General features: G+C 35.2%; 1 protein-coding gene across 1 annotated transcript in view; it reads left to right on the top strand.

The window, feature by feature from the left end:
• KIF5B (kinesin family member 5B) overlaps nucleotides 1-17429 on the top strand; it is a 50161-nt gene that overhangs the window by 7749 nt on the left and 24983 nt on the right. Inside the window, exons 2-12 of the mRNA XM_047065051.1 lie at nucleotides 608-695; nucleotides 9788-9861; nucleotides 10763-10867; nucleotides 11461-11509; nucleotides 12060-12115; nucleotides 12407-12494; nucleotides 12657-12781; nucleotides 13882-13986; nucleotides 14289-14434; nucleotides 15378-15526; nucleotides 15972-16165. Of these exons, the coding sequence (XP_046921007.1) occupies nucleotides 608-695; nucleotides 9788-9861; nucleotides 10763-10867; nucleotides 11461-11509; nucleotides 12060-12115; nucleotides 12407-12494; nucleotides 12657-12781; nucleotides 13882-13986; nucleotides 14289-14434; nucleotides 15378-15526; nucleotides 15972-16165 (1179 nt within the window). The remainder of the gene's footprint in view (nucleotides 1-607; nucleotides 696-9787; nucleotides 9862-10762; nucleotides 10868-11460; nucleotides 11510-12059; nucleotides 12116-12406; nucleotides 12495-12656; nucleotides 12782-13881; nucleotides 13987-14288; nucleotides 14435-15377; nucleotides 15527-15971; nucleotides 16166-17429) is intronic.

Here is a 17429-nt window from a genome sequence, read left to right as displayed (position 1 = left end):
TCATTTAATTATTTGTCTGATGCCTGCCCCACTATTACTTATGCTCCATTAAAGTAGAGAGTGTATCTATCTTGGTCATCATTCTAATAAGATGTCTAGTGTATTAGGCATTCCATAAATATTTGTTAAATGAATGAATGATTGGAAAGCTGTTGCAGTAAAATGAAAAGCCTAATGGGAGTAGTGGAAGGAGCTCTGAACTGAACGGAGATTTGAATTTAAATTTTAGTTTTGTCATTAACACCGTTTATACCTTTCAGGATTCTAGTTTCCTTGTCTGCAAAATGATACTATTGAAAATAGAGCCTCAGTACTTGCCAGAGTAGACACTCATTAAATAAAAATTCACTCAACAATATTTCACTATCATAGTAGTGCTAGGCCCTGGAAATCTAACAAAGACATTTTTGGTTTTGTAAAGTTTATTCTAGTGAATTTGTACTTAGTGATCCCTAAGGTCCTTTCTACAAAGATACTATGACATGAAGTAATGCATAGTAAGTACTCTATTTCAAAGGTTAAATATATGATGACATCTTTAAAGGAGCTTAGAAGTGTCCATTCACCTTTAATTTGTGATGTTGACATCTTTGTTTCTGTTTTTCAGTCCAAGCCTTATGCATTTGACCGAGTGTTCCAGTCAAACACCTCTCAAGAGCAAGTATATAATGATTGTGCAAAGAAGATTGTTAAAGGTAAATATATTGCTATGTTGTCCCAGCAGTAAGTAAAATTTGTTTGTGATCTTCTCCATTTACCCAACTTTTTTTTTTTTTTCATTTTAATTGCCCCCCCGTTTTTAGTTAATTGTAGAAGACAGTTTAATAAAAAAGATAACAGGGGCGTCTGGGTGGCGCAGTCGGTTAAGCGTCCGACTTCAGCCAGGTCACGATCTCGCGGTCCGGGAGTTCGAGCCCCGCGTCAGGCTCTGGGCTGATGGCTCAGAGCCTGGAGCCTGTTTCTGATTCTGTGTCTCCCTCTCTCTCTGCCCCTCCCCCGTTCATGCTCTGTCTCTCTCTGTCCCAAAAATAAATAAACGTTGAAAAAAAAAAATTTAAAAAAAAATAAAAAAGATAACATACAATTAGTAAACACACTGTTGCTCAAATTCCATGATCTAATTCATATACAGTACCTAGTGAAGGGTATTATAAGAATTTTAGTGTTAACACACCTATTCTAAAAGATGCATTTCTATTAGGTATTCCCAGGCGAGTTTCTAAGGTAGCAGTTATAGAAATACAGCAGCATGAGAATGACTACAAAATAGTTAGACAAGTTTCTAAAAAATAGTAGAAAATGGTAGCAATCTATCATTCTTCCATTCCATTGTTATTTCTTCCCCAAAGACTTCTCTTGTGTTCTACAGAAAAATGCTGGAGGAAGTGTGTACATTCCAGTTAATACTATTAATTTGTACTAAGATTTTCCAAGTTTATATTTTCTAAAACCATAGAACCCTAGAGTTGAGAGAGGGTATGAGTGATATCCCAGTGAATACTAGGATAGAGGGGATGGGATTCGGTATAAAAGTAGACAGGTTAGGGTTAAGTAGGAGCACAGACAATTCATCCAGTAACAGGAGAATAGGTAGAGTTTTTGGATAGAAGTCTATAGGTGTGATGGAAGAAAAATGCAGATCTTTTCATATTCCATTTTGTATGTGATACAGGGAGCAAAGTCATCACAGAATGAAGATGAGGGGGAGGGGGTCCTAGGAAAAAGAATGAAGTTGTCTGGCAATAGAAGTGAATGGATTAGGGAAATGTGGCAGTATTGCCAGGCAGCATTAAGGGCCCACTTGAAGTTAGTAGCCAGAAGAGTTGAATTTACCTAGTTGGTGTTTTACCAGATGAGTACAAAAGAGGGAGAGAAAGGCAGGAGAATTAATTGAGGCTGTAGTCAAGAGAATGATGATAATAGTGAACCATGGAATCTACGGTGAGTGAGGGGAAGGAGAGCACAGGTGGGAGAAATGGGTTTGAGGGACATGAAAAGAAGCGGTAAGGTTAGTATATTATAGTCTTTGTGGGGTCAAAGGTTTGTTGGAATCAGGGTACTAGAAGGAATAATAGGGGGTAGATACTTAATTGGCCTTAGGGAAACAGTGTAGTTAGTAATTAAATAAAAGGTCTAGAATATAACTGTAGAATTGACATCTGAAGGAGTAAAGGACAAGAGATCATGGAGAAAACTAGGCCCAGGATCTGAGAGACCAGGGTATTTTAATAGGATCATCTACTAAATGGACATTGGAACCACCAAGAATTACAACAGGAATAGTATTGATGAGAGACAGTGGACTGGATGTTGAAATCTTCATAGAAAGATGGAGAATTAACTTGATTCTATAAATGATTACAACAAAGAGGAACAGGCAGTGTCCTCTTTTGTTTGTAGGCATCAAGTAATTTTCCAAATGAATCTGTCATAGAACACAATTACATTACATTCTTTGATTTTAACATACTTTTTTTAATCAGTACAGCCTAAGATTTTACATGAGCTTTTTTTTTTTTAATGTTTATTTCTTTATTTTTGATGGGGGGGGGGGCGGTGGGGAGAGGCAGAGAGAGGAGACTGAGAATCCCAGGCAAGCTCTGCACTGTCAGCACAGAGCCCAATGCAGGGCTTGAACTCATGAACCTTTGAGGTCATGACCTGAGCTGAAATCAAGAGTCGATGCTTAACCGACTGAGCCACCCGGGTGCCCCACATTCACTACTCAGTTATTGATTCATAAGCTCATGGGCAACTTAAATGTACAGATCTTTTTCACATCTCCTGTGGCCAACATTAAACCCTCTTCCACACTTGAGTATTGGAGTTTTAAAATTTGACTATAAGGGCGCCTGGGTGGCTCAGTCAGTTGGGCGTCCGACTTCAGCTCAGGTCATGATCTCATGGTTTGTGAGTTTGAGCCCCGCATTTGGCTCTGTGCTGACAGCTCAGAGCCTGGAGCCTGCTTCAGATTGATTATGTGTCTCCCTCTCTGCCCCTCTCCCTGCTCACTCACTCTCTCTCTCTCTCCCTCCCTCCCTCCCTCCCTCCCTCCCTCTCTCTCTCTCTCTCCCTCCCTCCCTCCCTCCCTCCCTCTCTCTCTCTCCCTCCTTCTCTCTCTCCCCCTCCCCCTCTCCCCTTCTCTCCTAAGTAAACATTAAAATAAATAAAATAAAATTTGACTATCAGCTTTCAAAGTGTGGATTCCATCTTATCATTTTAGCTCTTGATTATATTTTGAGTGTTGTTCTTATGGTTATCTTATTAGGATATATGTTGGCTGTCAGCGTATTTGATAAGTCTGTTATGATGTCAGGGACTTGGAATTTTTTTTTAAACTTTTTATAGGTGGTGTTGTTTGAAAAATATGACTCTAAATCATTTATAAAATGCTTAACGGGAGGCGCCTGAGTGGCTCAGCTGGTTAAGCGTCCAACTTTGGTTTTGGCTCAGGTCATGATCTCATGATTTGTGGGATTGAGCCCAGTGCTCTGCCTCTCCCCCCACTCAAAGTATAATAAGTTTTAATAAAGGCTTAATGGGCTGTGTTCCTTTGCCTAGTCTTCTGAAAACTAAATAAGGTTTTTGGCAGTTAATTAAATCACACTGGGTATCCATCCGACTTCAGATTCTCTTATACAGTTACCTAGTTCTTAGCTTGTCACATATCAACAAAAATTTGATGAAAAATTTGGATCCTTTTATGAAGTCATGGTACATGAGGCTGGTGTTTCCCCAGAGTATCAGTTGGGTGACCGTATCGAGACAGGAAATGAGTTTAGTTCAACCATAGCTTTTCCTTAGTGAAATTTTGTATACTTGTCTGTAGTTCCCATAATCTATCATTTTTCCTTTTTGAAAATGAGTATAACATTTACAAATTAGTAATCTGCTGTTAACTTTTCATTCCCCGTGGCTTTTAAAAATTAGCTTGGTGGCTGTGAAGTTTTTATCCATGGAATGTATTTCTCCTATAACTAGAAACCTGGGCTCATTTAAATCCATTCTCTGGATGTCTTATCCACTTCAGCCTTAAAGTCTTTCTTGGCAGTGTTTATTTTGTTGTTCCATTTTGAGGATAATTGTGTAGAAGGTGGTAATAAAATGGGAATACCTCTGTCTTATATTATCTGTTAACATTTTATTCTCTGGGCTATGCAAGTCTACTCATATATTAGTCTTTTTCTGAATATTTTAAAATCTCTTTTTAGGGCCTTAACTTTTTTGTTTTGATTAGACTCACTCATTATGGACTTCTGTTTTTCTCATGCTGTTCTAGTGATTTTTGTCTCTTTTGTACATCCTTAATTAGTCTCTTAATAGTTTCATACTTACCTTTCTCAGAACCCTTTGTAATCTGAAGTCCTGAGGTACATGTTTCTATTACCTTCTGTTCTTTTTCATTACTGTTTACAATTTTAAGATGACATGATTCATTTAGTGAAATTTCCCTCCTGTTCTCAAAATTTGATCCCTTTTACTTCACAACAAATTTCTGTTTTACTGTTTAGAACTGAATTCTGAAGAGCAGTTCATTTGTTTGCATTATGGTTAAGAACACAGGCTTTGGAATCAGACAGACCTAGATTGAAATCCAGGCTCTGCCACTTTCTAGCTGTGCGAATTTTGGCAAGTTACCTAACCTTCCTTTTTTAAAAAAAAAATTTTTTTTAACATTTATTTATTTTTGAGAGAGAACACAAGCAGGGAGGAACAGACAGAGAGAGACACAGAATCCAAAGCAGGCTCCAGGCTCTGAGCTGTCAGCACGGAGCCCGACGCGGGGCTCGAACTCACAGACTGCGAGATCAAGACCTGAGCTGAAGTCAGCCAGCCACCCAACCAACTGAGCCACCCGGGCACCACTTTTTTATATATATGTATTTAAAATTTTTTTTTAACATTTATTTATTTTTGAGAGACAGAGACAGGTTTTCTAACCTTTCTAAGTCTCCATTTCCTGTTCTGTAAAATGAGGGTACTGTGAATATTTAAAAAGATGATTCATGGAGGGACGCCTGAGTGGCTCAGTTGGTTAAGCATCTGGCTCTTGGTTTCGGCTCATGTCGTGATCTCACGCAGTCTATGAGATCAAGCCTCAAATTGAGCTCTGTGATGACAGTGTGGAGACTGCTTGGGTTTCTCACTTCTCTCTCTCTACCCCTCTGCATGCTCTGCTCTCTCTTTCAAAATAAATTAATTAAAAAAAAAAAAAAAAAAAAGATTCAAGAAAAAGAACTTCACCCAGGGCCTGGTATGAAGAAGCAAATACACAACAGATATCAACTGATGTTTGTTTCCTCTGTCTTCTAAGAGAGGAAATTATTTTATTAATTGAATCATCATAATTGTGCTTAGGGTAACTCAGTCTACAATATTTTCACTCTACAAAATTAGGCTTCAAGCAACTATTACAATAGAAAGTTCTGTCACTGTCTCTCTCCAGCTTCTTTGCCAGCTTGTAATTTGTATTAGGAAAGTATCACCTGGCTATGACTTGCTCCTTTTATCTTCACCCAAATGCTGTCTACCATTTTGGAGAAGGCTGGATATTGATAGTAGGTAGTGGGACTTGTCCTGGGCAAGAACATGAATGTGGCAAAGTTAACGATAGATACATAGATGTAAGGAGAGAGATGAAGTAGAGGTAGGTGGTGAGTGCCTGGTGAGGTATGAGGACAGGAAACCAATTTAAATACATGGCAGGTTGTCCTTGGGACAATTATTGGCACACAAATCAGGTGGAAGGCCATGGTTAGAAACTGTTGGTAGGCAATAGTCAGCAAAATGATAGGTGAATTGGTATTGCTTCTGAGATGTGGATTTGATGAGCAAGCTGCCAAGGACGACCTGAAAGCAGCTAGTACTCTTTGGGCTCCTGATGGTTCACTGAAGCATTGTTTCATAAATTTCTGTACAAGTTTATGTTTGTATAACTTTATTATGTACAAAGTTATTACCTTTTCCTTTCTATAGATTCACTAGATAGGTTTTCTTTATTTTGAGCAAGGTTTACCCACTTGTATTCTCTCGTGAATTCCAAATCTGAGGGATGTCTCTTCAGTTCTCTGTATGAAGTAGTTGTCATTTATTCAGTACTTGCTATATGCTAGTCATCTTACCAGTCCTTAATAGATTTCTCTGTTTCCTACCAGAGCTTCCTGACCTGAACTGTTTGCCACTTCATTTACTTTTAATTTTTCCAGATGTGGCCTCCCATATATTTATTTTAGTTCCTGTGTTCCTTGATAATACAGTACAGGGGTCAAGAGTATGTCTTTAGAGCCAGGACTGTCTGGGTTTGCATCCCAGCTCTATCTTACTAGCTGTGGAAGTATGGGCAAATTAATATCTCTGTTCCTCAGTTTTGTTCTCTGTAAAGTAGGACTAAAAATAGTACCTTTCACAGGGTTTTGTGAGAATTGAATACATTAATGTATGAAAAATTATTAGAGCCTGGCACATTTTATGCTCTCAGATGTTAACAGTTTTCTGATTTGTAATTCTCATAGCCTTCCTTAAGCAGACATTTTGCTGATGAGGAACCTGAAGTTCAGAGAGAGAATTGGCTTTTAGAAGGTGTTATGCTGTTGTCTTGCTTACTAAATGTTTTTCTTTCTTTCTTTTTTTAACGTTTTATTTATTTTTGAGAAAGAGAGCATGCGAATGAGGGGGGGCAGGTGGGGACAAGATCAGAAGCGGGCTCTGAGCTGATAGCAGAGAGTCTGATGAGGGCTGGAACTCACAAACTGTGAGATCATGGCCTGAGCCGAAGTCAGATGCTCATCTGACTGAGCCACCCAGGTGCCCCTAAATATTTTTCATTTTTACAGAGTATGAAAGACGTAATATTTGTCTATAGTTGTCCATCTCTGTTTCTCACAAGAACAGCAAAAGTGTATTTTAAAGGGTGAGGGAGGCATTAGAAAGATGCTGTGTGTTTGTAATGGTAACAATTATTCAGCAAGCATTCAAGTCCCTACTAAGTGCCAGTCACTGTGCTAGGAGTTAAACACAGTCCTGGCTTCAAGGAGTTTACAAGCAGGTGAGGAAGGTAGACAAGTTAATTGACTGTTGCAATAGAGGAAGGCAGACAAGTTAATTGACTGTTGCAATATACAGTTATAAGTATAATCTTTAAATGTAGATGCTATAAGAACACATAGGATAAGCTGCTCATCCAAATTTATTTGGGGTGGTTTATGGTGTTGGGTTGGAGAAAAAAGTAAAGCCTAAGCTAGTCTTAAAAGATGCACAAAGGGGCGCCTGGGTGGCTCAGTTGGTTAAGCATCCGACTTCAGCTCAGGTCATGATCTCACGGTCTGTGAGTTCGAGCCCTGCGTCGGGCTCTGTGCTGACAGCTCAGAGCTTGGAGCCTGCTTCAGATTCTGTGTCTCCCTCTCTCTCTGCCCCCCTGCTCATGCTCTGTCTCTGTCTCAAAAATAAATAAAAACATTTTTTAAAAAGATGCACAAAGAGTAGGAAGGAGAAAGACGGGTGCCTTGTGAGCAGAGGTGACATTGCATCAAGGCATACCCACCTGAGAAGAGCATCGTGAATGTGGGAAACAACATACATTATGGTATGACTGAAGTTGAACCATGTGAATTTGTCAGATTTGATCATTTTGACCACCAAAAGAGCATTGTGAGAGGAAGGATGATGGGAGGTGGAGCTGAAAAAGCAAACAAGAGCCAGGTCAAAAAGAGCCTAATTTTACCTGATTACAAATGTATGCTCTCCAGGACTTTTAAACAGATGAGTATTATTTTTTATTTTTTTAAAGATTCATCCTCAGGATGGGTACATTTCATTGTATATAAATTTTTTACCTCAGGGATGGAAACTGGAAAATGAATCCTAGTTAATGATATATGCATGGTGAAGTATTTTAGGTGAAAGTGTACTGAAGTCTGCAGGTTACATTGAATTGCATTAAAAAATGAGATGGATGGATAGATACATGATTAAACAGTAAAATTATAAAATGTTACTGATCAGATTTTAGTGGTTATAGGAGTGTTCCCTGTAAAATGTATTCACTTTTTCTGTATGTTTAGATTTGTTGGGGGTAAGTCACTAGAGAAAGCAAAGTCAGGGCTGGATATGAAGGTAGGCAAGAATTATTTTCCTACCTATAAAGTAAGTTTAGAAACTTACTTTAGTTATAATGTGGTATGTCTAGAAATCACCTCTAATCAGTCATTGTTCTATCCCTTGCGCCCAGAGCAGAGCTTAGATCCTAGCAGGTGTCCAATAAATATTTGAATGTTGAATATTCCATAATCTCTGTAATCATACGAAATTTTTTAAGTTATGCTTGAAGTCCCAAATACAAATGTATTGTATACATTTGTTATCCTAGGTCCCTTCACAGAACATAGTTTCACATAACCACAAATAATACTATAATATTTTGTAGACATGCTAGTAAATACGATCTTGAGAAAGTCACTTGTTCACTTACCAGTATTTATTAAGTATTTATTTTGGTGGTTGCTAGGTATTTGGATCATATCATGAATAGATATATCAAAAATTTGGATTTGATTAAAAGATATTAAGCAGAGGGTGTGACATAGACATACTGAGAACAATTGTGTGTAAAGGAAGTGAATTGGAAAGGGTCTAGTACTTTTTTCTCTAGATGATTTCTTACTCAAAATTATACTGCAATGCCATCCATTTTAAATGTGATAGAAGATCTCTTAAAATTTTCCCAGGGGAGTAAATACCTTTTTGTTGTTGTTGTTGTTGTTGTTGTTGTTGTTGTTATTGTTAATAAATGTTTCTGTAGGAAATCTGTTAATATCTAGTTAGTTGAGCCCAATGTTGGGATTGTTCTTTTTTTATTTTTTAGATAACCAATTAAAAAAAAAAATACAAGGATTGACTTGCTTACTGATTTACCACTGTTGCCATCAGCTATTTCCAACAGAGTCTTCTCTTTTTACTTTAGCTTCCTCTAGAATACAGTGTAATCTCTTAGTACCTTTTTGTCACCAAAATAATACAACTAAATCCCTAAAAATTGAAAATAAAAAGGTCACCTTGTTAAATTTTCTTTTTTCCCTTCAGCCTAGTAAAGAAAGATATTTAAATTAAGGTTAATGGTAGATTTTGGAGTACATACAGGGCTAGAAAATAATTTCATAGGAACTTTCTGAGAATTTATTTTTGAGTTAGAACTGGGCTTACTAAGCTTGTGTAAGGGAGACTGTTGTATGGGTTTGTGAGATTTAATCACCAATTAACCACTAATCAGTAGTCCTAGTTGTAAAAGTGAATTCATATCTCTATGTAAATTTGCAGAACATTTTTTTCCTTCTACGTCACATAAATCTTTGGAATACAGGTATAATGACATTTGAGATATATGTACACTTATATAAGAAATGAATATAAGCAATGGAATTTAAATTTTGTGTTTTATTGACCACAGAAAGTAATCTGGGCTGGAGAGAAAGTAACTACTCAGGTGAATCATTACTAAGAAAATTACTATTAATGTATTCTTATTTTTTTCTTTAATGTCTTTATAAATTTTTCATGAACTAAATTTTGTGATGGTATCTTTCATATTAGTATAAAGAAAATCTGAACCTTCCTTACTGTTCTTCCCACAAATATTTTATTGTGCAGATTTGATTATGCATGGATGAGGAAAGGGTTAATATGTATGTGAATTTTTTCAGTGTTTTCTAACATTCTTAAGTAATTTCTCATGAAACTTCCTTAAGGGGAAAAATAAATGCCCTGAAGTACAAAATCTCTTATTTTCTCATAGATGTACTTGAGGGATACAATGGAACGATATTTGCATATGGACAAACATCCTCTGGGAAGACACATACAATGGAGGTAATATTTTATAATCTGTACTTGCATGTGGTTTGCAGAATAGAGGTGCATTCATTATTTGCGAAATGATTTTACTGTGTTTAAACAGCTTTATTCTGTTGCTTACTCTCCTATGAATAATACATAGGTAACATCACTGTTGGAATCTAATCAGTTCTGGAGTTTGAAATTATATATTTGAAATCATATCTAGCTTTGTTTTGACAGCATAACCACACAATTATAAACATTTTAGAATTAACAGGAATTTTCTTTATAATGGAAATTTGAAATCTTGAATGTTTTATGTTTTCATTTCTATTCAGAGCAATTCGTTCTCCTCTCCAAATACCTGCCACTTTTCTTTAATAGGAATGTGTCCACAATTGTCGGTGCTGCCATTATAATAAGATGTGGATCTGCCCAAACTTTGCTTCTAGAAAACATCCTGTATCTTATGCTGCTGCTACAAAGCATCTGCTTTTGTCATTTATCTGAGCATTCTGTATAAATGGCTGAGTATTTTAGTGTAATTCACATTACTCGTTTCCATAAAGTTACGGAGAATAAGGACATTTCTAGCACTTGCGTGGATTCGACTTGAAGGAACAGTATGAACTTACATTGGAAGAAACAAACTAAAACTCTTTCTTTAGAATATGTTCATTTCACAAGCATGGACAATCTAAATCTAATGATTAAATAAAAGGCTAAGGTCAGTTGGTAACCCATGTTGTTGACATGCAGTATTTATGTATAATTTACAAATATATGTAATAGTTGAATTGGATTTTTTACATATTTGTAGAGCCATTTCACAATAAAATGGCAACAATTACAATTTCTATCCTCTATTGGCTGTAAATTGTAGATTAGATGTTTCTACTTTTAATTCATACTTAAAGTCTCATTTTCTGTTTAGGGTAAACTTCATGATCCAGAAGGCATGGGCATTATTCCAAGAATAGTGCAAGATATTTTTAATTACATTTATTCTATGGATGAAAATTTGGAATTTCATATTAAGGTAAAATCCGTGGGGTATTTTGTTTTATATTAGAATAATTTTATTCCAAGAAATAATAAATGCTCTTTTGTTTTAAAAATATTTTTAGTTATTTTATGGACAGTTACAGTAGAAAGATCATTAGAGTTAGTAAACTGAGGGTTCTTAATCTGCAATTAGATGACCTTAAACAAGGTCATAAAGTCTTTTTTGTCTTAGCCTCCTCTGTAAAGTGATGGAGTTTATTACTGAACTCAAAGGTTCTTACTGCTCTCATGAGTCTAATTCATTGAAGATGGAGATATGTAATAGAAATTGCTTTTTAGTTACATGAGCAGTTTAGAGAATTTAGATATTCCTGTTAGAACATGAGCTGTGGCTAAGTTGTTAACTCTGTCCTCTGGTATAGATGGTACTTGGCACTCAAACCCCAATAAATTTAATGAACTAATTATAAATTATTTTATACTACTATAGTAGTATAAAATAGTAGTATATTAGTAGTATAGTAGTAGTAGTAGTATAGTACTAGTAGTATACTGTTATACTACTAATAAATTATTTTATAATTTTAATTAGTTGATCTTTTTTTACTTTATTTCTTTGCCCTTCAGGTTTCATATTTTGAAATTTATTTGGATAAGATAAGGGACCTGTTAGATGGTAAGTTAAATTCTTGCTCTTTTATCATTTTAAAATAGCACATGTTACTTTTTTTAATAGGTGTGAGACCATTTCTAAGTAACCTCTATGAAATTGACTTAAATTACAAGAAACCGATTTTAAAGTTCTTTTAAAGTTAGTTGAATTTTTTTTACACATCGAATAACTTATTTAAAGCACATATTTATGGGTGCTTGTGTTTCTTAAATAGTAATTAGAGAAATGGATTGTAGTTAGAGGTCCTGAGTCCTAGTCTGCTGTCAGATACATTGCCCTTGGGCAAACTGTTCAACCACTCTGGCTTATTATTTCCAAAATGTGGGTGGTAGAGGTTGCATTGGACCTAAAATTCTATACTGCTGCATTAAGTTTCTATTCAGATCTCCTCTGTTTCTACAGAGTCTTTTTTAATAGTGATGTGTTCATATTTTTAAAATTTACCTATTATTAGGCCGCTTGGGAAAGGAAACAATCTATTGAATTAGCTATTTCATGACTAGTGTTAGAGTTTAGGAGAATGTTGCTGATATTATTTATTTGTCTTTTTCAGTTTCAAAGACCAACCTTTCCGTTCATGAAGATAAAAACCGAGTTCCCTATGTAAAGGTACTTATAAAATAATACAGAATGCTTGTTTAGAAAAATCCTGTAATAGGGGCGCCTAGGTGGCTCAGTTGGTTAAGCGTCTGATTCGGCTCAGGTCATGATTTCAAAGTTCATGAGTTTAAGTCCTGCGTTGGGCTCTGCTGACAGCTCAGAGCCTGGTGCCTGCTTCAGATTCTGTCTTCCTCTCTCTGCCTCAAAAATAAATAAACATTAAAAAAAATTTTTTTTAAAGAAAAACCTGTAAGAAAATTTTTTAAGGTTATTGACATATTAAAAAAAATTATTTTATAGGGATGCACAGAGCGTTTTGTATGTAGTCCAGATGAAGTTATGGATACCATTGATGAAGGAAAATCCAACAGACATGTAGCAGTTACAAGTAAGTAGAATGTTTATTAACACGAGTTAAGGTACAGAGCTGCCTTAAAATATCTTTATCAAGTTGGTTAATTGTAAGATTTTTATGTAAAGTGATGCTTTAGAAATTATTAGTAAGGGAAAGCCATGTTTGTTTATAGTTGTTTGTGTAATTTCATTGCAGATATGAATGAACATAGCTCTAGGAGTCACAGTATATTTCTTATTAATGTAAAACAAGAGAACACGCAAACGGAACAAAAGCTGAGTGGAAAACTTTATCTGGTTGATTTAGCTGGTAGTGAAAAGGTAAAATCTTTATATTCTGGTAGATATTTAAGCATTTTTATAAACTTTAGCTTGAATTTGGACTCAGGCATTATTCATTGTTAACATCTTGAAAACTTATCAAATTGGATTTGGTAGTATTTTTGAGAGTTTAAAAGCATTGATGCATTGCCAATGACTACTTAAACTGAAAAATCAGTTGCAAGTTACTATCATTTGTGCCATAGTCCAGTTCAACCAATAGGTGTTACCTTTTACTTAGGGTATATGTTTTTATTGAGAATTAGTTCAGCATATATTGTTATCAATTTTATTAGTTATTCTTTTCCCAATTTTTGGTATCTATTTTATCCATATTGGCAGTGGGCTCCCTGTGAAAACTGATAACTATCCATTAGTCTTTTCTGGTTTGGTTGTACCTATTTTCTTTTCTTTGGATGATTATTTAATTATTACAGACTCTACTGTGGACTATCATCTGATTATAATTTATGTGAAAATCAAAATAAGTTCAAATATTTTAATATTGATCTCTGCAACCATTTTTGCTGTTTCACTAATTTGTTTCTTCTGATTAAAATGACATACCTACTCCCTTTTACTCAAGCCTTAAACATATCCTTCAAAGCCTGTCTTTAATTTTGTGAATTCTGAGAGGCTGTTTCTTCAGCCGACATTGCTAGTCTACTATTTTATCCTATCTTTAACATATGTATTTTATATCTTTTTTAAAAGCAGGTTTGCTTATATATTTAAATTCAGTACATAACAGAATATCAACCTTATGATTTAGCAAATTTTAAAAGGTTCCTCTTTAATGGAGCAAAGGGGATTAACAAATAGTAAATTGCAAATGTACCTGAAAATTTGTTATTTTCAAGAGCACAAACTAAAAATAAAATTCGGGATCTCCTTAATCACATTCTTGTCATGGACCTACAGTTGTCAGAAGACCAATACTCAAGTAGTGATAGCTTAGAGTAAATAATTGACAAAATCATGAAGCTTTTCATTTTGTTGTTTGCTGGTTATTGATGACCTCTGAACTTTTTAGAAAATTCAAAGAAAATAATTCTTAAACTCACAGTTTTGTTTTCATTCTTTTGAAATCTTATGCATAGGTTAGTAAAACTGGAGCTGAAGGTGCTGTGCTGGATGAAGCTAAGAACATCAACAAGTCACTTTCTGCTCTTGGAAATGTCATTTCTGCTTTGGCAGAGGGAAGTGTGAGTACTCACGTCTTCTCTTTCCCTATGGTTATCTTATGGGGAATTACTTAAATATCAATGTATGTATATGCATGGATGTTTGTGGGGCCAGGGTGGAGCGGGCATCTGGTGTTTTTAAGTCAGTATGTGTAAATTAGTTGTCTTTAGGAATTTATAGTAGTGTGTATGTTCTAGTTCCCATCATAATATTATCAGTTAAAATAGCCAAAATCCCTTTGTAATTTACTTAGAGTATTTATAAACAGATTTTATTCTGTAGAAACCCATTGGTCTTTGTTTCTTTTGTTTTTGTATTGTAGACGTATGTTCCATATCGCGATAGTAAAATGACAAGAATTCTTCAAGATTCATTAGGTGGAAACTGCAGAACCACTATTGTAATTTGCTGCTCTCCATCATCGTACAACGAATCTGAAACAAAATCTACACTCCTGTTTGGTCAGAGGTTTGTTGTTAAGAAAATACAAAGTCTATGGGGCGCCTGGGTGGCGCAGTCGGTTAAACGTCCGACTTCAGCCAGGTCACGATCTCGCGGTCCGTGAGTTCGAGCCCCGCGTCAGGCTCTGGGCTGATGGCTCAGAGCCTGGAGCCTGTTTCTGATTCTGTGTCTCCCTCTCTCTCTGCCCCTCCCCCATTCATGCTCTGTCTCTCTCTGTCCCAAAAATAAATAAACGTTGAAAAAAAAAATTAAAAAAAAAAAAAAGAAAATACAAAGTCTAAATGTAGATAGGTCTTTTGTTTATTAAATCTAGGAAAATAAAGGTAGATATTCAAATCAGTGCATATTGTTAATATGACACAACTTTTTAATTGAGAGATAATACAAGCAAGGTCCATTTTTAAAACTGCTTAGATTTGAATTAAGTTTTAGTACATATTGAAATCAAATGTTAAATTCAGTCAAATTTATAGGAGAAGCTTTAAACATTAAAGAAAATAAGTATTTGAGTCAGATAACAAAGAAAATCTTGACATCTAATTCTATGTTAGTCTGTTGACAGGTTCAAATAATGAGATAATATGAATTGGTTAACCTAGGAAAGTCAGTAGTGATGATTTTATTTTTGACCTTCAACAATAATTTTTTTTTATTCAGCCTTGCAAAAGAATTAGGAAAATATGGGCCCTTTTTTTTTATCCTCCTCTGGTGGTTAATTTTTTTTGTCTTTAAGCTATTCACAGATTTGAGGACTGACCCAAATTTATTTAGCTTGTTGAAGAAGCACTGTAGTAATTATGGGTCTTTGTATTTAGTCTAAAGATAATTAACAGTCAAATTACTCAGCCATATATGCCATACATATATATATAAAAAACAGAGATCTATAGATAGTAATTGAAAATAGTTAATTTTAGTCACACTTTTTTCCTGCAATTACTTCTTTTAGGGCCAAAACAATTAAGAACACAGTTTGTGTAAATGTAGAATTAACTGCAGAACAGTGGAAAAAGAAGTATGAAAGAGAAAAGGAAAAAAATAAGACCCTGCGGAACACCATTCAATGGCTTGAAAATGAACTCAACCGGTGGCGTAATGGTAATAATTTATAAAATCTGTCATTTTGAGTTTGTTGAATATGAATGTAAAACTATTTTATAAATTTGAGACTGACACGAATATAAATAAGAATAGCAAAGCGTATCCATTTTTATTTTTTAAGTATTAGAGATCATCAAATAAAAATGACTACAGTCTTTTAAATTCTGATTTTACCTGAAATAATAAATAGAGGCATAAAGGCCATCTTGGGAGCTATAGCAACCAAGGCACAGATGGCAAGTTTCCTAGATTAGGGAGGAAGCAATAAAAATTACAAGATTTGGTGACTGGATTTAGAAGATGGGGGTGAGTGAAAAGTAATTGTAGTTTTTTAAATCTCAGACTGAGCAGATAAAGTTGGTGAGAGCTGCTGAAATTGAATAAAATTGTCATTAGTTTTAGACAGGTGGATGTTTATTAACTATCTGTTGTCTTATTTTAGGAGAGACAGTGCCTATTGATGAACAGTTTGACAAAGAGAAAGCCAACTTGGAAGCTTTTGCAGTGGATAAGGATATTACCATCACCAATGATAAACCCGCAGCTACGATTGGAGTTACTGGAAACTTTACTGATGCTGAGAGAAGAAAGTGTGAGGAAGAAATTGCTAAATTGTACAAACAACTTGATGACAAGGTGCGTATTGTTCACATTCTATTTTGTTTTAGAATGTTATGACATACAGGTATTTTTATTACCTAATTTTAATATTGTGGGTCCAGGTGACCTGTGTATACATCTTTCCTTGATTTGTTAACCTTTTGAAAATCGTAAAGTTGACCCTCAGACAACACTGGTTTGAACTGCATGGGTCCACTTAGATGTGGGTTTTTTTGATACAGTACAGTAATATAAATGTATTTTCTTTATGATTTTAATAACATTTTCTTTAAATACTATATATAATATAACATAAAAAATATGTTAATTGTCTATATTATTGGTAAACCTTCTATTCAACAGCAGACTACCAATAGTTTAAGTTTTGGGGAAGTCAGAGGTTACATGTGGATCTTCAACTCCATGGAGGGGTCAGCACCCCTAACCCTTGTATTGTTCGAGGGTCATCTGTTTTAATAAAAAATATAAAATCACAATTTCTGTTTCTGTGCAGAAACTATGTATGAGACCTAATTTTTTCCCCCTCTTCTTTAATTTTCTGAAGGAAATTGAACATTGGGTCATTGGAGAGCCTTAATGAAATGATCTCTTAGAATCAGGGGTCTAAGGACTCTATAATAAAGGTGATGCAAGAGATTAGAGAGGGAACAGAATAAAGTGGTAATAGTGTTTTCCTGCTTTGATTATATCCATTAGAAGTGTGAAAAATAAATTATAAAGCAAATAGGAAAGGGAAAACGAGAACAGTGAAGAGACTCGAAGAAAATAGTTCTGGTTTTGTTTTTAGGTGGAATTTTATATGTGTTGTAGGCAGATATGGCAAGTTTGAAGTAGCCGAATGGCCTTTTTATCTATCTTTCCTTCTTTCTTATTTAAATTCAAGTTAGTTAACATATAGTGTAGTCTTGGTTTAGGAGTAAAACCCAATGATTCATCACTTAATATAACACTTGATGCTTATCCCAACAAGTGCCCTGCTTAATGCCCATCACCCATTTAACCCATCCACCCACCCACCTCCCCTCCAACAGCCTTCTGTTTGTTCTGTGTTTAAGAGTCTCTTATGGCTTTCCTCCATGGCTTTCCTCCCTCTCTGTTTTTATATTTTTTTCTTTCCCTTCCCGTGTTCCTCTGTTGAGTTTGTCAAATTCCACATACGAGTGAAATCATAAATCTGTCTCTGACTGATGGATTTTGCTTAGCATAATACCCTCCAGTCCTATCCAGTTTGTTGCAAATGGCAAAATTTCATTCTTTTTCATCACCAAGTAGTATTCCA

This window comes from Lynx rufus, unplaced genomic scaffold, assembly GCF_022079265.1.
Source record: "Lynx rufus isolate CCGP_SWC_20201006 ecotype Redwood Valley unplaced genomic scaffold, mLynRuf1.p SCAF_7, whole genome shotgun sequence".
Taxonomy (NCBI): Eukaryota; Metazoa; Chordata; class Mammalia; order Carnivora; family Felidae; genus Lynx; species Lynx rufus.
The sequence above is the reverse complement of the archived record's forward strand: the minus strand, read 5'-3'. Positions and strand labels throughout refer to the sequence as shown.